General features: G+C 37.5%; 1 protein-coding gene across 1 annotated transcript in view; it reads right to left on the bottom strand.

Moving 5' to 3' along the window:
- STXBP4 (syntaxin binding protein 4) overlaps window positions 1-19,037 on the bottom strand; it is a gene marked incomplete at both ends in the record, with an annotated part of 57,801 nt that overhangs the window by 15,357 nt on the left and 23,407 nt on the right. The window contains 4 exons of the mRNA XM_080356555.1: window positions 12,945-13,078; window positions 13,602-13,651; window positions 14,147-14,263; window positions 16,244-16,420. Coding sequence (XP_080212681.1) covers window positions 12,945-13,078; window positions 13,602-13,651; window positions 14,147-14,263; window positions 16,244-16,420 — 478 coding nt within the window. The remainder of the gene's footprint in view (window positions 1-12,944; window positions 13,079-13,601; window positions 13,652-14,146; window positions 14,264-16,243; window positions 16,421-19,037) is intronic.

Below are 19,037 nucleotides of genomic sequence, written 5' to 3'. Positions count from 1 at the left end.
AGTTATCAAACCTAGAAACTGTGCAGCAGTGTAGTTGGGTGATTTTTTCCAGTAAGTTAGTTAAAAAATATTAAAGCAAAAGAAATATTGTGTCCAGTTGTGGCCCCTCAGTTCCAGCAGGACAGGGAACTGCTGGAGAGAGTCCAGCGCAGCCACCAAGATGCTGAAGGGAGTGGAGCATCTCCCGTGTGAGGAAAGGCTGAGGGAGCTGGGGCTCTGGAGCTGGACAAGAGGACACTGAGGGGTGACCTCATTAATGTTTACAGATATCTAAAGGGTGAGTGTCAGGAGGATGGAGCCAGGCTCTTCTCGGTGACAACCAATGATAGGACAAGGGGTAATGGGTTCAAACTGGAACACAAAAGGTTCCACTTAAATTTGAGAAGAAACTTCATGGTAAGGGTGGCAGAGCCTGGCCCAGGCTGCCCAGGGGGGTTGTGAAGTCTCCTTCTCTGCAGACATTCCAACCCGCCTGGACACCTTCCTGTGTAACCTCATCTGGGTGTTCCTGCTCCATGGGGGGATTGCACTGGATGAGCTTTCGAGGTCCCTTCCAATCCCTGACATTCTGGGATTCTGTGAAATGCGGAGACCAGTAGGTGACACTAACAAAAGCAGATACCACAGCATGAATCTTCAGTTGACTCAAAACTGACAGTTATTTCCCTACGTCTATATATTGCAGTCAAATATGTTTTAATTTTCTTATTTTCTGACAAAATTACTCAAAGTAAATGAGAGATTTAGAGACTATAATAAGAATTGTTCAAAAAAGTACTTTTCACTAGGATTCTATCTGTATCTGGCCAAAGTGAGACTATGTAGATGCTTCAAGATAAGCATGTCCTTAAGTGCTTTATTTTGGTTTTAAGGCCAGACTTCCAACCCCAGCTTCCATTCTAGCAGCCACACAAACATTACTGATGAATCTGAAAAGACTGCGTGGGCATTGCTGCTGACCAGAGGGGGTCATCCCACCCTAAAAACTCTTTTCTGGAGCATAATCCTATTTCCAGTAGTGTTCACTGCTTTGTCATCCACCATGAAAAGGATGTTTTGCTACAGTTCGTTTCCTGTCAGAGCTGAACAATCACATGGCTCTATCATTAAACCACCTCGTCTGGAATTAATATGAAGTATCGAGCTTAAGGGATGCGATATCTATCTGGAATTCAAAAGCCACACAGTACAAGTACTCAGTTTCGCAATAACCACGTTCATTGACCAACAACAAAAGTAAGGATGTCTTTCTTATATATCCTTTTAGCTAGCTTCACTTTTCCTGTTATACGTATTTTTTTAAAGTATGACAGCACAAGCTAGCTCAGAACTACCCCTTATTTACCTCCTAACGATTGATTTATATTTAACATTAACGATTCTCCAAAACTAGGAAGTTTTTGGAGAATTAGGAATCACCTGTTAAAAGTATTTCTGATATAAAAAATTTGCTAAAGGGCATTATAAAGTTTTATCTGTCACTTGATAAACGAGTGTTTGAATTCCGATCTCTATTTAATATCCACCAGTTCAGCGCTTGCCAACATGTAAACCTTCCTCATGTGGCCTGAATAATAATAGAAAATTTGTTACTTAAGATCTCCAGTGCTTTGGCTCTTCTCTTTGAGCTATTGAGGCAATACAATGAGGATGGAAAGCTGAACATCTGACTTGCTGGTCCTAATTTATCTGGTCTTGGACTCCTGAGCGCTACTGGAATACGGGAACATCCCAGGTATGAGATGAGAGGTATCATATGATGAGAGACCGGCAGGGGAAATTCTCTGTGAGCCATATAATTTGACACAGCTAAAGCAAAAATTTGTGAAGAAACATCCAGCCTTGCTTGTTGAGTGTGTTCAACAGGGTGCAGGCATAAAATGGCCCTTTATTTTTTGGGGCTATAGATAATACATACTGTGTTTTACTGCTTACTTTGAATTAAGTATAAAAACTCAGGTTCAAAAAAAGCCAGCTTTCAGAAGTGAATATGCACTTCTGGCATTTGCTTGTGTGTCACTTTATTCTTTAGAGTGTTTCAAGTGCTCTTCCCACAAACAAATGTGTTTCATTTTATGAATAATACTGCGCTAAGGGGACATTCCATGCCTTTCTTTCATATACCAAATTCCATTTTGAATAAATTGTTCTTTTTCTTTCATTGTTGGTAATTTAATAAAACAAAGATGGAGTAAGTAGTTTTCAAGCAGAGACATCTGGGAAATACTAGTGACTGAAATCTATACTAATTTAGAGTATGGTTGGCAGATTGGCTTAACTCCCTTCACTCTTGTTCCTAGAAACCACGCTTCAGGAAGAGTATTTTTCTTACTTTGGTTATTCAGCACACGGTGAAAGATAACCTGTGTTTTCCCATTTCCTATTAATCACAAGATAGTGATCCATCTATGTTGGCAAACTCATTAGTATCTTATTAAAACAATTACATCACATCAAGTTACGACTTAAAATGAGAGTTATAAAATAGCTTGCTTCTCGCCCTAAAGAATTATATGATCTTTACGGTAATTTTGAAATGACAAACTGTTAGAAACGGTTTTCTTCTGTTCTAATACTTGTCTGTGTATAACTTGGTACAGTTAATTAGAAACACTATGGATACAACAGAAATTGTAATATATGAACAATGAACAGTCAGCTGACTAATTTAAGGAAATAAGAATGATCTCAATCAGTACATGTGATCAGACATTACTGTAAACATATTGCTCTCCTACCTAATAAACAAGGAAATTCAAATTTAGAACGGTCTGCCCAGCATGTGCACTGAAGTTCTTTACAGATGAGTGAGAGCTACAGTCATCCGGGCAATGACGCTGCTGCTGGGTGTCTTCGAGAAGGATAAAGAATTATCTTCCTGAAACACTACTTTTAAAATGTGCCTTTTCAGAAGCAGAATATTGGAAATACAACAAAACCCACAAAACTACGTGTTTTTCAAACAAAGACTAATATTTTCCTTTCGAATGTTTTGTTTCATTTTTAATGTTAAAAAGCTGCAGTAACCGTCTCAGTGATGCAGCAAAAGAAACAGTACCCTAGGATTGTATCTCTATAGTGCTTTCCTATAAGATCTTAAAAATGGTGTGTTCCCCATTACGTTTTTTTCAGTCTTATCCATTCATTAAGCAACAGCTTAAAAAAAACCCCAATCCTTTCTATTAATTAATCACAGGCTTTTTTCTACAGTCCTCCAGTGCTGGCCATTAACATGATGCTGTCTGTTTGGGATGGGTCAAGAACACACTATTATTTCCATTGCTGATTGAATACATCACAATTTACAAAGTAATTTTGGAGGAATAATTGCATAAGTTAAAATTCTTTTTCTTTACACATACAGGTCTTCTTAAACTGCTGAAGACATGAAACACAGTACTTAGTATTAAATCGGAGAAATGGTCCATACCTGGGAAATTATACAGAAATGCCATATATTAGATTTTAATACTGGTTCCTAGGTTCCTCTACACATAGGCTAAAAAAGTTAAATTCATTAAAGTAAAGTACTCTCTGAAGAACATTCGTGTTCTGAGTTAGTACAATCCACTTCCAGCTGATGAAAATGATTGGGAATAAAACATTCTCATTGCAGAAATACCAACATCTGTACCCAGGGCATTCACCACCAGGACTTTACAGGCTTTAGACACTGAATTGTCTTTTTCCTTGCTGTGAAACACTGGGAATAACACACATGTTCAATCACCATTAAATGAGTTAGCAACTTGTTAATAATTAATACTTTAAATGTATTTTTTATTTGATCAGGCTATAATACTTCACCGCATGGCCCAGCTCTAAACCATTTATTTTTCTTCCTCAGTTTCCCTACCCTTATGCTCCTCTGATTACTCTTTGTTCCGGAATTCATCCATCTCCTCCTTTCCTTACTGGATCAACTTCTCTTGTCACCATCTATTGTGCTATCCACCCACCTCCATCACTGTCAGCTCACACTGCTCGCTGACGCATGTGACTGTTAAATATAAGTTTAATTAGAAAGCATTCATTGGTAACAAATTAAAATGATGTCTCTAAAATTAGAATTGAGCAGAAATTGTCTGAGATTTAAAAAGCTATAGTATTTATCTCATGGGCCTTTCTTGCTAAGTAATATCTTACTTTTTTGCACTGATGATGACATGAAACTGTACAGGGGGCTGGAATGAACCGCCTACAATTGAGCGACACAGAACTACTCTCTGCTGAGCTCATTGTGCAGTAAGTACAGACCAAAGTAATACTTTTCCCTTTTGAAGCAAGAATTGCAGAAATACATTAAAACAAGATCTTCTTTTAGCCTGCTAGTAAAGCCACTGTAGCTACAAACAAATACAAGCAGGGTTTTATTTACAGGAAGATATGACTTTAAAGCCAGCATATTTTAAAAATAAAGTCAAAAGTTCTTAGAAACTAGGATGCCTTTCCTTTTCTTGTCATAAACCTGAAGGGGAAAAATATTCCACGATGTACCTAAAATAGCATAATTTACCTTAATTGTAAAGGACTCCAACATAACACCTGTAGCAATCACTAATGCAAGGCAAAGTCTCCATCCTTAACTCCCAGTTAACGACACACGTGCTTTATAGCATGAGGTAATAGATCTAGTATGAGACTTTTTGTACCTCATTTTGGTCTCCTCCATAAGCACCAAGCCATTATGTTCTCCTCCTGCAAATTCTCCTTAAAATACACTTTTTAAAAGCTTTCTATATCATTCTTGGCAATCAGCTTTCTCTGTGCTTCTTTCCATTTAAATTATCACACTTGTGCACCATATATGTCTAAGTAACTCTGCTAGCCCTCAGTTTCTCACTCCTGCCTACTGAAAAAAGTAAAGAAATGTGACAACTGAAGGAGCTGTCAGAAAGCACACCAACCCTCTTCCACGAGATGAGTGCTGAGAGCTTTAGCACACATTGACATTCGAAACAAAGGGCTGCTCGTTCCCCCCGCTCCTGCTAATCCAGCTCTCTGACGATGCTCATAGTTGTGTCGAAAATTAACTCATTAGCTGCACAAAAGTACACACAACTCCTTTGGTTCAGCTCCATACTGTACCCGTAGAATCACATGAATATTCTGGTTGAAAAAGATCCTCAAGATCGAGTCCACCCATCAACCCAACACCATCACTAACGCATGACCCTGAGAACCTCATCTCTGCCTCTTTGAAACCCCTCCAGGGATGGTGACTCCACCAGTGCCCTGGGCAGCCTGTTCCAAATTTGAAAGCTTTTTTTCCTCCTCCCTTATGTCAAAACATCTTACTATAATTAAGGATTAATATACCAAAATTTTAAGCATTGTGTCAACAGAAATTAACAGAGGGATAATTTAGGAAGTCTTTACTATCCAGTAAAACTGTTGATTCTGGAGAGTTTTGACTTTGGTCTCCATAGTTACCAAGAGCAAGTCCAATTCGTATGGAAAGAGGCACAAAGTCAATTAACTTTTTCATAGCTGGGTCACAGTATGAACTAAATGAGTCCACAGACTTTTAAAGGTCTGGTATTTAATGAAGTCTTCCTTCTGAGATGCTGGAAATCAAGCTAACAAGACTGCACTAATCTTCTTAGCTGATCGGCATTTTAAGGTAAAATAATATCACTTACTTGTTTTTCATTATTAAAATGTTTTGATTTGAAAGTCAGTACAGACAGTGCCTATTCAATCGCTGACTCACCTTTTCTCATTAAAGGTAAGTGAATGAGAGAATAAATTGCTTTTCTAGCAGTAACAACAGAGTTCTGAAATCTAGGTCACATTATAGAACTGTCTTAAATACAGGCTTTAGACACTGAATTGTCTTTTTCCTTACTGTGAAACACTGGAAATAACATACATGTTCAATCACCATTAAATGAGTTAGCAACTTGTTAATAATTAATACTTTAAATGTATTTTTTATTTGATCAGGCTATAAAATTATTCCACCCTTATTAGTGTCACCTTTTATCTAGTTTCTCAGTTTGTACATAATCACAAGTTGTAATATCTTGATTCTCAGCCATCAAATTAACAAGCGGGGTCTAATTTCTACGTCCTGTAACAACACCCGCCAGTAAGACCAGCTGGGTGAAAACAATGTCATTCCTCACTCACATTCAACAAAATGTGGTCTTAGTCGAGTGAGGAGAGTTCAGAGATAATTCAGGATTTAAAACCCATTTGTACACAGACATTTCTCTTAAATATCATTGAAAAGCAGGATTAGAATTTTTTAAGAGCTTGACTAACTGGATCAAATGTTGGAAATAAATAGGGTGTAATTCCATAAAGACAAAAGCAAAGTACTGCACTAGGTGCGACTAATCAGCTGCACAAAAGCAAGTAAGGTGTGTCTTGCTGGCCTTTGGTTCAGCAGAAAAGGCGCTGGGAGCACAGGAAAGCCCAAACTTCATATGGATCAGTGACATGAAGCTGTCAAGGAAAGGGAACACCATGTGGGGATGTGAGAGCTGGTGTGCTATGTAGTAAAACAAACACATTTATTATTCCAGTTTGGTCTCCCACAGGAAGGTCTCAACTACAGAACTCAACGCAGTTTTGACGAATTGGAGAACTCAGAGAAGTGCAAGGGTGACTACACAGGCAGAACACATGCTCTGCAATGAACAAATAAGAAAACTAATATCGGTTTGTTTCGGGGAACATTAAAGGGAGTGGAGCCATGATACGGTCTTCAAAGATGTTAAAAGCTGCCTCAAAGGGGAAAGCAGTAGAGTGTTTTCAATAACTATAGGGATGGAGACAAGCAGCAATGGGCTTAAACTGCAATGAAGAGGATTTAAGACAAAGGAAAAGCCTTGTAATAGTAAAGATAATTAAGGATGGGCATAGTTAACATACTGAAGCTCTGGAATACGCTAGAAAAATACCTGATGGATTAATGTAGATATAATTCATGTTGCTGGATGCAGGTGGATGAGCTACCTAATTCCTAGAGGTCCTTTCTAGCCAAATCTTTTCTGATTCCTTGGTGACAAAGTACTATCTAAGTGCTAGTTTTCTAAACTGTTGCATAATTTGCGTTACATGCAGACATTTCTTCTGCTTCCCATTTGCAAGGAATTTTTATGTGTGCCAAACTCTTCACTTGTCTCCTTCCAAATACTTATTGTAGACCCAAACCAATCCTGGCCAACGAAACGGGCTGTATAGTATGTTTTTCTTAGGCTTGTCAGCACCTGAACTCACACTCCAATAATACTAAATCCAAACCAACATAACAACAAAAACACAGCCAAGGGTGAAACCGTGGAAGCTTTTTTTGCTGTCTACTAGCTTTGCAATAAACTGTTGAACCTTGATTTGGCTTCTCTGGCCTTTCAATGTAACATTATAGGCACTGCTTCTAAGTACAGGTATGCACTTCAATATTGCTACTACAGCAGTGACGATGGTACAGCTCAGTGGTCTCAATTTTTTTGAGTCAGGCATCACTACCCACCCCCAAAAATTCTCATAGATTATCCTAATTAATCTTTAATTGAAAAGAATGTAAAAGCGCTAAGTTTCTGTAGACGAGCTGTAAATCAGTTATAAGAGTTTTGTGGTTCAGTGGCTGTTGACAAACTACAGGTCGGAAACCACAGCTATAATTCTAAACTTCTTTGAAATATGTGGATAAACATGTATTAAAAATTTAATTGGGATCAAGTACACAGCACTGAAATATATCACCATACATACAATACTAGAAACCAAAACCAGTAAAACTTTTTCTGAAAACTGCGCGGATCGTACACTGGCTGTCGCTATTAAGTCTCTGCTTCCTCACTAGTCATTCTCCTTTTCTGATGAAGCCTTTAAGAGGGTAAGACAGCGCAAAGGTGCCACTCAACACTGTTCTGCAGCCAAAGTACCAACCGACATTTCTGTTCAATGAAAATGCAATACATAAATATCACGTTCAACAATGATAAACTAGAGACAAAGTATTTTGATAAATCACTGACAAACCTGACAGTTATCTAAGAATAGAGAAGAATATTATCCATACTGTAACAGATCATAGTAACAGTAGGTTACTGTCCAGGAAGAAATATCAAGATCACATTTATATAACTCAGGAGACTTTTGTTAAATCCCCACCCTCCCCAACTCCCTGCCCACGACTGGGGCAGCTGCTTTGTGGCTCAAATTGTGTGTCAGAAAACGTTTAATTGACAAATATAACTGCTTGAGCTTTAAAGCATGTGGCACCGATCTTAAGATTTCTATTGCTAGTCAAAAGCTATTAAAAAGGGGAGCTGTACAGATGCGTTCAGGATATACATGGTATAATTTAATAGGTCTCTTCTATTTCTGATTTCAGTAATTCACTGAAATATTTACGGCCTTGGCAGAACAATGGATCCACAGAGTTATCTCTTTAGTTATCATTATGCTGCTCCTCCCCGAGTAGCTCTTCCAGTAAGGAAGAAAAGGTACATTTCTAGTTTATTGGCTGAAAGAACGTTAAAGGTATGCTATCCTCCCAAGGCAGAATTAGCCTCATAAAGATGATCTTGCAGGAAATAATATTCTCTTTCTGATACTAAAAATATAAGAAAACAAGCAGCGTGAGCTGCAGCAAACGCTGGCAATCAGACAGTATTCTTGGGGTGAACAGAGGACTCATATGTTGATATTCAGTATCTGCAAATGCAGCTTTTTAATATCACTAGCCTAATTAATGAATGTCAAGTTCACCAGAGTATGCCTACCCATGTTGCAATTACATCTGGATTTTGATGCACAGACATAAACCAAAATAGGGGGCAGGAAATAGCCCATGGTTACCTGTCAGCTTTTTCAGAACTCTCCTGCTGAATTACAGCCAATTATCTATACACAATTATAGCACTGTTGTATCTTTACTTTCAAGAACAAAATTGTAATAATGTATATGGCATGAATTTGGTTGTAATAAAGAAACACACCAAGGCTGCAACAAATAAAAGGAATATGAATACTTAAGAAAATTAGCTGTTCTCAAAATAGCAAAGGTACAGTGACTACCGTGACTCGTAAGATCAGTATCAGTGAGGCAAGCAGGATTTTTGGAAGCTATGTTAATTTGGAGATTGTTTTAGTGAACTTCAGCATCATTATCATGTGTCAGATCCCAGGCTGACAGCAGATTAAAGGAACATGATGGGAAAAAATAGTTCAAGATGTGCTGCTTGAGGTCCTGCTGAGCAGAGCAGCGGCTTTCAGAGCACCTGATGGCTACTGGTGACTGGGGTTATAGCAACAAGAGCAAGATTGTATTTTTGGATAGAAATTTCAGAGGCAGAGTGAGGAAATTAGCAGTCAAAATACTTAAAAGTACCTTACGCTAGTGCACATTTCAAAGTGCCGATTGCCTGCTATTTTATGAAGGGATAAGTATGTTCCAGGGTTAATCAGATTTTTGCCATTACCAGCATCAAGTGTATTTCTTTTCTAATTTTGTAATAGAAAAGAAAATGCTTTCTCAATTCTTTTTAGCTCAATTCTTTTTAGTATGATTTGCACCATATGGACTACTAAGTGCAGCCAGCAACTACTTTCAAATGCTACAGTTCTTTCACTAAGGCATTATTATCCGTTGTATGATGAAAGTAATTTTCTTCATGTCTTCAGGAGATCCTTGTATTCTACAAAGCAGAAAGGCCTCTCAAGACTTATTTTCTAAAAATAGCTTAGAGTCTTTCAAGAAGATGAAGGATGAATCTTTCAAGGGATAAGCTTGATTATTCTGTTTATTACTTCCTTATTTGCATTTCTGGATCTTGAGGATCCCGTAGTAGCAAGCGCTGGAAAATGAGTTGTTTTTTCTTAAGCAGAGCCCTCACTTGAAGAATCGCCAAACCGACTTCACACACCTGTCATTCAACCTGCAAAGCTGATCTGCAGCATTATCGCTAGGCAATATGTCCTTGGAGATTCTCAGGAATACACAGAACTTCTTTAAACCTCTTCCTTCCAGCAAAATGTCATGCTATTGCACAAGAAGAAGAACTTTTCTGTGGCTAATTCATAAATACAACATTTTGACCTGGTTGCAAGGGATGATCTTTAACAGGTGAAGCAATTCTCTTTTAGAAGAACACTCCACAGCTTTGTCTTTGCACCTAGACTTTGTTTCACACATACTGTAAATGAATGAAAAAGGTATTTTGGTTGGGGCTCCTTCACTTCATGTTGTACAAAATGAAGAAAATCACGAAAGAGAAGTTCTATTTAGAAGGTAAAATATATGATGATGGTTGCCCAGCTCTGCATTTTTATCAACTTAGCAATCTCAGAAATCCTAACTCCCGCTCTCTAAGAATTCATTAAGAAGTTAATATATTGTGAACATCTTTCCAGAAAAAAGGGAAAACCTTCAGTCTGCAATGTAGCGCCTATTATACTTTTTACTTTGATGTATATTTATGAAACGCTACATCCATGAGAGGCCCTTGTTTATGACAGTCCATCTGCAAGAAAACTGAAGATCACTTGGGAAATCTTTTGTGAGAATCTGGCAGGGAGGGCTGCAGACAGACCGCTATTAAATAGTTACTCTGCCTTATCTACTAGTTTTTTTTTAGAGAGAGAAAGTGAGTGAGGTTTAAAGCTTTAATCTCGTATACGGGCTCGTCAGAGCCCAAATCTATCTGTAATACTCTCCAAATCAGAATGAACTCAGAAGGATGACGTTCAATCTTTAAATCCTTCTCTGCAAAGCTATTTTTAACTCTCGGCTTTATAAAATGGATCCCTGCAATGGCTCCAGAGCTTTCTAACATGTATCCTACCTATTACGTTTGACACAACCACATGTTTGAATTCAGTTGCATTTAGAATTAGAAGTTTTCCTTGCATGATTTCTTGTGCAGTGTGATCGAAACAACTCAATGTGACAGAACTCCACCACTGTCACCAGTGGAAAACAATTATGTCCTTTCTTGGCCACTGGTATTGTTTTCACTTCCACCAGTAACTCTAATTCTGATATTGCAGACACTTCTGAGCAATTTTTTCACCTTCTTATTTTGTTTTCTTCTCCATAGAGTGATGTAATAAACACATGTTGCATATATATAATGTCAAATAAGGCATTTTCCGTATCTCGAAACAATTCCTCAATAAATACATTTATTCAGTCCCTTTCTAAAGTAGTTTCCAAACAATGTAAAGAGGATATTCAAATATTTGATACAATGGTCACCAGCTTCACAGAAACTCCTGTAAAATGTCAGGCCATTTCCGTTTCATTTTTGCAAATCAGCCCACCCAACCTGGATTAGAACTGAGATATCTGCTCAACTATATGTAAATACAATCAAAATATACAATCATTTCCATTATCTGTACCGGCAATGATAAAATAAGTCACAGATTTTATTAGATTTCCAACTGCAGGCAGTTTACTACAGTAACCACTTAGGAACTAGCAGAATTTTTACCAATGGGTGAGATTTCTGTTAATGACCTGAGGATATACACGTATCTCAAAATGAAACTGCAGGCTACATTCACTCCCTACAGCAATAAAATCTTCATGAAGACACTATTTGACACATGTTCATGGAAATTCAACAGAATAACATTTTGTAAACATTCCGGTATGAGGATACAGCATCAGAGTGAAGAAATCTTGCTAGTTTTGCATGATTCCAGAAATCTTCATATTCCTCATTTTAGCATTAATTTTCTGCTTCAGATTTTCCAGGAAAATATATACTTTGGAATAACATCATATTCTTATTATAGTTTGATGAAGGTACATATTGAACTGACACTGAACCTGCACCACCCTTCAGCGCTATGAATGATTTATTCTGCTGGTTCACATCCAATTTTAGATAAAAATATCTTCTTTGCTAATGTTTAAAAGCCCTGGAGGGTTTGCTTTCTCAAGGGCATTTCCTGACTTCAAAATTCACATTTAAAAATTCTTAACAATAATTCTCCGATTTCTACAGATTTAGAGAAATCTTCTCATTCTGATACAACCTTCTCATGTTGGAAGGATCTGTATTTGTGTGGTTTAAGACACCGGGTTATTAAAGCCTGTCTTCCAGAATCCTGTTGACTTACACTGCATTCACCATTTTGGTTTAAAGTCCGTCAAGGTCTGTGGAAATATTGCCATGAATCAATTTCAATGAGCTTCAGGTGCCTTTTCAGACAAGGAAACCAAGGCTCTAGAATCCCACATGATGCGCACTCCTTACTTTTCCTAATGTTTAGAGTAAGATGGTCTTGAACTACAGAAATCCTCGGTATCTATTTTTGGAAGAGCGATGAATGCTATCAAACAGAACCATACAACTTTTTAATATTACACTTCCACTTCTTCCTTTCATGAGGTTGTTAGATAAAAGCCTGAACCCGAAAGTGAAGAGCGCAAAAGGAAAGCTAACAGAAGAACAAAAGTCAAAAGAAAAACTGAGTGCACTGAGAGATCACTGTAGCTCTAAACAATCTGCTCGGTAGCAGTACCATCCATTGGCTTTAATACGCTTCACTACAGGTGACTAATCTCAGTTTGCATAAGAAGCTCTTGCCCAGTCAGCCCGTCTAGAGTGGGACGAAACGTGTTGTATATCTTTGAATTATTAGGTGTTTTCAGAAGTGTATACCTACTCCCACATTAAACCTCAGAAGAATAAATATTTTCTTGATTGATTAGACCACAGTATTATTATTACTAAAAGCTAGTAAAAGAAATAACAGAGCATGCTATCAGAAATAACATAAGGAAAGAGAGGGAATAGAGTGTACTATCATAACACCTACTCAGGATCCTTTTTCCACATCTGGAAAAAAATCTCATGTGGTGACTACTGAAACATGTTATCCTCAATTAGCAAGCAAGATGCTAAAGCCACAACATTTGATGGGAAGAAGCAAGTATTTATGTGTGTGTATACATGCAGACACAAACACTCACTCACAATCTACTTCCAAAATGGCACGGACAGACTTGGCAAGGTCTCTGGCTTCTGCTGCGAGGGCTGTTGTGACAGTAGGTCCAATCCTTCCCAGGCGTGCAAGAAGTGCTTTAGTAGACAATGTTGTTCTTCTGTCGCTAAGAGAACAAAACATAGTAATTGTGTATTTGTAAGATTATAAAAGAAATGGTTACTTTTAATAAACTTGTATTTCTAGATTGGTTTTGGTCTTACTGTGTGAACAAAGGTTCACACTACAAAACTGATGAGTTCGCCTCAGCAGTTCTGTCTGTACAATAAGGTATTAGGAAAGTTAAAAATTAATAACAAAAAAATTATACCCCACTCTTAGGGTTCCTTTCAATTTTAACTAATCCTTAGCACAGTATAATTACTTCATGGAAACATCCAGGCAACCACAGCTGTGTAATTACTAACTGTTTTAATTTAATTCTGAGGTTTTTAATGAAGCTGTATCCTGAAAGCCTAATTTATAATTCATGTCATTCCCCCACTCCCAATAAAGTGACATTCAGAAACATATAGCAAAAACTATAGGAAAAAGAGCTACCAGACAGTTTCTGGAGACTTTGAAACAATAGTTGAGTTTTTTTATGTTAATATTGCTGCACCAATATTAATAACTATGCCATTCATTACCTTAAAAGTGTCGAAGAAGTAGAGTTATCTGAAAGTATTTCATGCACAACCTGTTGGCGACAGGCAACAAGTTAACAGTTCATAGATCAACACAGTCAATGAGTTAATATCTTAGAATTCAACGTTCTATTTGTGTGTGGGGGATTTGATTTGGAATTAAAGTCTAGTCTCTCCCAGTCAGAAGTGTAAAAGTAAAACCCAAAATATTATAACCTCTTTATCATAATGTCACTTTTTTGTTGTTGTTGTTTCATAACATTTCAAAACATTACCAGATAATACTTTTTCCTCTCAGGAGTTTCACAGAAATTGATATGAGTTGTGAAAAATTAGGTGAAAAAAAAAAAACTTGATCAGTTTAATTTGTTTAGTTTGTTTACCAAAACAAAGTAAATTGTGCATCTGTACATACACAATCTTTATTTCTAGCAATGAAAGGATCTTGGCAAACTAGCCTGTAGACACTTTATTGTGTTTATTCCTCAGAAACATCAACACAAAACTTTTCCAAATAAAACATTGCCAGAAATGACAAGCAAAGTTACCTCTACAAATTGCAGCAATTTTTCAGTAGCCACTTCAAAGGTCTTCCTGGCCGACTCAGATTTCCGCAGCTGGCAGTCGAGCACTGTAACTCTCTTTCTCAAGTCTTGGATGTTATCCTGGGAGGGATATTTTAAGGCTTTTATTCTAATCATTTTCTCCAACAGTGTACACAGATATAATGTGTGAATTGAAACGGACATCTGAAAGGTTTAACATACATTCTTTTCTGCATTTCTGGAAAACATAGCTGCTCCTGAGGCAGGTGTGCCTGATCTGCTGGCAAATCAGCTCCCAAACTGCAACAGATTTTAGGAAGTGATATAAAGGTAAACTGAAACTGGCAGCTAACAGCAGTGATAGGGCTAAATCTTAAGACAGTTTGAACTGATTAATGAATGGATCAGAAATATCAACCTGATGGTATCTGTCACCAGGGTGGCATAAATAGCCAGCACGTGAACAAGCTCAGCTCACTAATTTGTATCTGTACATCCTTTGGCCAACAGAGTAATGACGGCATATCTTGGAGAAAACGACCCCCTAGGATTGCCCTACATGCGCTTGTATAACACATCAATCAGTGTTATACGTCCCTTCAGCTACAGAGAATGGGAGCCCCATTAAGTCCAGCTCTGGAAGCTCAAGGTTTCAGCTTGTTCCTGTGAGAGGACCACGAGTAAAGTCTTCACGTGTATATGGGGACGTCTGTTTAGCCAGTCTGAGGAGAAGATCTTGAGCAAAATACTCTCCAAAATTAAGAAAATACCATTATCATTAAACATCAACTTTCACATCACTGTAGGTGATCTTTTCTGAAAGCCCACTACCCGGTATAAAACTCTCATTAAAAAAAAAACCCCAAAAGCCACTTTACTATTGGAGAGGGAGCTGGTAAGCCCTCAGACATACCTCATTCTTTTATACTAATATGAGTATATTCTATTTCATACCTACTTGCTACTGCTTATTTTGAATAAGAAATGCAGAGAATCAAATCTCACCTCAGATTTTTGAGCGCTCACTCAGAATTTCAGGAATTTGAGCTGGCATCTCAGAGACAAATCTCTAAGAGAACAACCCACACGCTCTGAATTTCTTAAAATTTTGGTATTTATTCAACTCCTAGAAAACAAGCAGTGCTTCAAAAACACCTGACATAAGGATGATATGGATGGGGCATCTCACCAGACGTTCTCAAATAAGAACTTCTAGGGTGTGATTCACCTCACCACATACACTTACAATTAAATGAGAGGAATTCCTCCCTGGGAGCTACGTGTTCTTGCTACGTTGCTTCTTTGCAAGCTTGTATACCACAGGGCTCACTTTTACCTTTTAATATCTTGTAATATATTGAGTTAATTCTCAGGATGAAATAAAGTAATATTTCAGTAGGTTTTCTTCATTGATTCATAGGCACATGCATTTTTTATGAGACAAACAAGGTAACCACACCAATGCCAACCACTCTGCACTTGTTCAAACTGCGTGTAGAAAATGATTTGCAATTATGTGGAAAAACGTAAAAGTGCCTCAAATATTTTATTCCTTAGCACGTTTTGAAAATGCCTCACTGAAGATGAAGTCATATTAAAATATGAGGTTCAATTAAAAAAAAAAAAGAAGTAGAATTTTGGCAGGATACTCTTAGTAGCATTTAAATTATTACCTTGATTAAATCCAAATTTACTTAAGAACAGTACCGGGCTTCATATTGTTATTATTTGTCTAACAGAAACATGAATACGAAGGCCATTTTTATATAAACACAAAAGCATACAAACTACATATAGTTTTTAGAGACAATATATCTGCAGTCCAAAAACTGTTCCATGCTTTAATGCTCGAGATGTGCCATCTTGACCTATGACCCACATTTGCTTCTGGCTTCTATTTTTCCAGCCCAAAGCCATCTTGATAAAGGAAGGCTCACACACTTCACATTACCCCCTTCACTACGCATCCTTCCAGTTATTGAATAATACAAGACAAACAGTGACCTACTTTAGAAAAGCAGATGAAAAGAAAATGAAAACAAGATACACGACAACAGCGAGGAAACCATGGTAACTACGACAGGCGACTGCTTTGCTTACTTTATTATGGCCAGAATGATCGGTGAGCTGAGCCTTCAGCTCTACAATTTCAGCTTCTAATAGGCGAATTACTTCTTCATAGTCCATCTCCATCCCACGAGCCTGCCTTTGTGCCGCCTCTGCCAGGTGAATCCTGCTTCGCAGGGCTCGTGTCTCTTCTACAGCTGCCTTGGCTTCCTGCAGGTGATAGGATTTAATTGAAAAGTTACAAGTCCAGCTAACAAAGAAGTACAGATTTAGCTCAAAAGTACCACAGCTGGCATCAGGGCTGCCTTTTAGTATTCACGGTTAGATGGCTCAGTTGCTAATTTGTAAGTGTATGATGTTCAAACAAAGAACAGGTATTTACTGAGATAATTTTCCTAATACAGTAATGATAGAATTTGTGATTTAATGTAAGTCTAATTGAATGAAAGGTTTTACAGAAGTGCATCTGGCGCTGTTAATCTGCCTCATCACTTCTGTACTTTAACAAGACGTGATTTCACTTTACTGTTATTGCCTGAATTCACACAATTCAGAGTTTGCACATCATGTAGATGGACTTCTAAAGCAAATATTCAGTTGACATTGTGCTCAAAATAAGTGCTGGTTTTTATTTTTCTGCCTACTTCCCGCTCTTACATTATAATAATCTACTGTCACTGAAGAGTGTTATATGAAAGTGATATAAATAATATATAGAAAACAGGGAATTAGAAACCATTAGCTTTTAATTCAGCCGAAGTAATCCCAAAATGTAAAATCTGATTTAGAGAAGGATATTGTTCAGTTATTTTACTACTGAATATTAATTCAAGTCAAACTAAAGGTCTGGACACCAGATGAGTTTACACCAGGAAAAAACAAATTCCTCATCAAAACAATGCAGACATACAGGTTCACTGGCACCAAAGCCAGTAAATCATCTTTCCCCTTAGCTTTTTATTAATCTGTGGAAAAACTCACTTTATGTGAATTTCCTGAATGATTTGAGTTATAAGCTTTAAATATACTAATTCATAGAGCTAGAAATTCTTTTTATAAATTCCTGAGCTAAGGCTATTTAGGTGAAAGTCCTATTCCTAGTTTACCTACAGTATTTTATTATTACAACTATTAATATATCTTGGTTGGGAATGGGACTAGAGGGGAAACAGGTAGGGACAGAGAAGAAACAGACAATAGGAATCTATAATAAGTAGGAAATAACACTCTAGAAACGAGACTTGAAATCACTGTTTCTGAAAAACCTAAATGACCAAATCTTTCAATTTTTTTGAAGAAATGTCAGATAATATATAACAGGTGTCATAATAAAATTGTCTAGACAGGTCAGATAAGCTTATAAAGGCAGATTTAATCCTATTCTTTCCTAACTTAGAAGCATTTGTTCTGTGCAATCAATATTCTTCAAGTCAGGTTTTCTTATACTTTGTCATAACATTTTCTCTGCAAAATGATCTAGCAATCTCAGTTTCAGATTACTTTTAATCTGTACACTGTTAGCCTTAATAAACAACATATATTTATTTCAGGCTGTAAGTAAATTAATCTCAATGACATATATAGGACATCATCTTCTTCATATTTACAATGGTTTTGCAATATAATACCAATTTGGATGATTGCAAGGGACATTCTGGTCTCTAAGAAAACAAAGCATTAGAAGAAGTAATCACATATGTAGCAAAGAGCAACATCATTAGTGACCACAGCTGACATTGGTGTTATACAGTTTAGAGGTTTCTGTTATAGGGACACAAGGGATGAGGTACATTTAAGTAACCTTTAATTTGACAGCGAGTATAACAACTTTAATTTTCTTTTCTTTTGGAAGCAAAAACCATTAGATGAGCCTGTTCTACATGACCATCGTTTCTACCTGGAAATGCGGAACGCTCCCAAGCCCACTGCCACGTGTCTTTCTGGTTTAGGCTAGCTCAGCTTACGGCTGTTTGCACAGCAGGACCAGCAGTGCAAGGGGCTGTTATGAAAACTCCCACTGAAAGCCTGTCCAGTTTGTGGCCATCAGAACAATCCACCCTCCTGCAAGCTGCTCATCCCAGTTCTTTTTTCCTAGAAGCAATTCAGAGAACACAGGGGCTTCTAAGAAGGTGTGAGACTACATAAATAAAGGTCAAACTTAGTGCCTCTGTAGAGGGTGTTGCCACTGTCAGAAACAGTGAGACTCAGCAGCAAGAAAAGCTGGTCCCTGCTGGTACAGGGGATGGTCTGGTGGTCTTCAGGAGCAAAGGTATCCTTCAATAACCGGCTGGAAGTGGGAAAAAAGACTCTTGGAGACAAAAGTGAAAAGATGCTCTGGTATCAAGTTTGACTAATCTAATTGAACACAGAGGCCTCGACAAAGGGTGGCATCTTCAAAATGCACACGTAGGAATTATTGAAATAAACTGACATCAGGAAAGTCATGGGAAAATTGCTATAATGAAAAGGGAGGTCTTCATTTTGAAATACGACTTCCTTGAGATAAAGGTTTAATCACTTATAATCCAGAATTGCCTTTACTCCTCCATTGTTTTTTCAGAAACCCAATTGTTGAATATTAATTTCTCTGTAATGGCAGACTAAGTATGACCAGATTTCAACCGTGAAAGACCTAAAGGAATAATTAACGAACAATGGATTCTTACATTACAATTAAGTGATTATCCACACTACAACTGAATTAGAAAAATTTCCTGACAAACCAGCGCTGTTTGCTACAGCAGGGAGGCAAAAGGGAACGATACCATCAGGTTTCCCCGTTCTACCGCTACTGAAGCTGGAACTGTGGGGACCTGGTGTGTTCTCT

Source organism: Nesoenas mayeri, assembly GCF_963082525.1.
Source record: "Nesoenas mayeri genome assembly, chromosome: 19".
NCBI classification, from domain to species: Eukaryota; Metazoa; Chordata; class Aves; order Columbiformes; family Columbidae; genus Nesoenas; species Nesoenas mayeri.
This window is presented reverse-complemented; position numbering and strand designations above follow the sequence as displayed.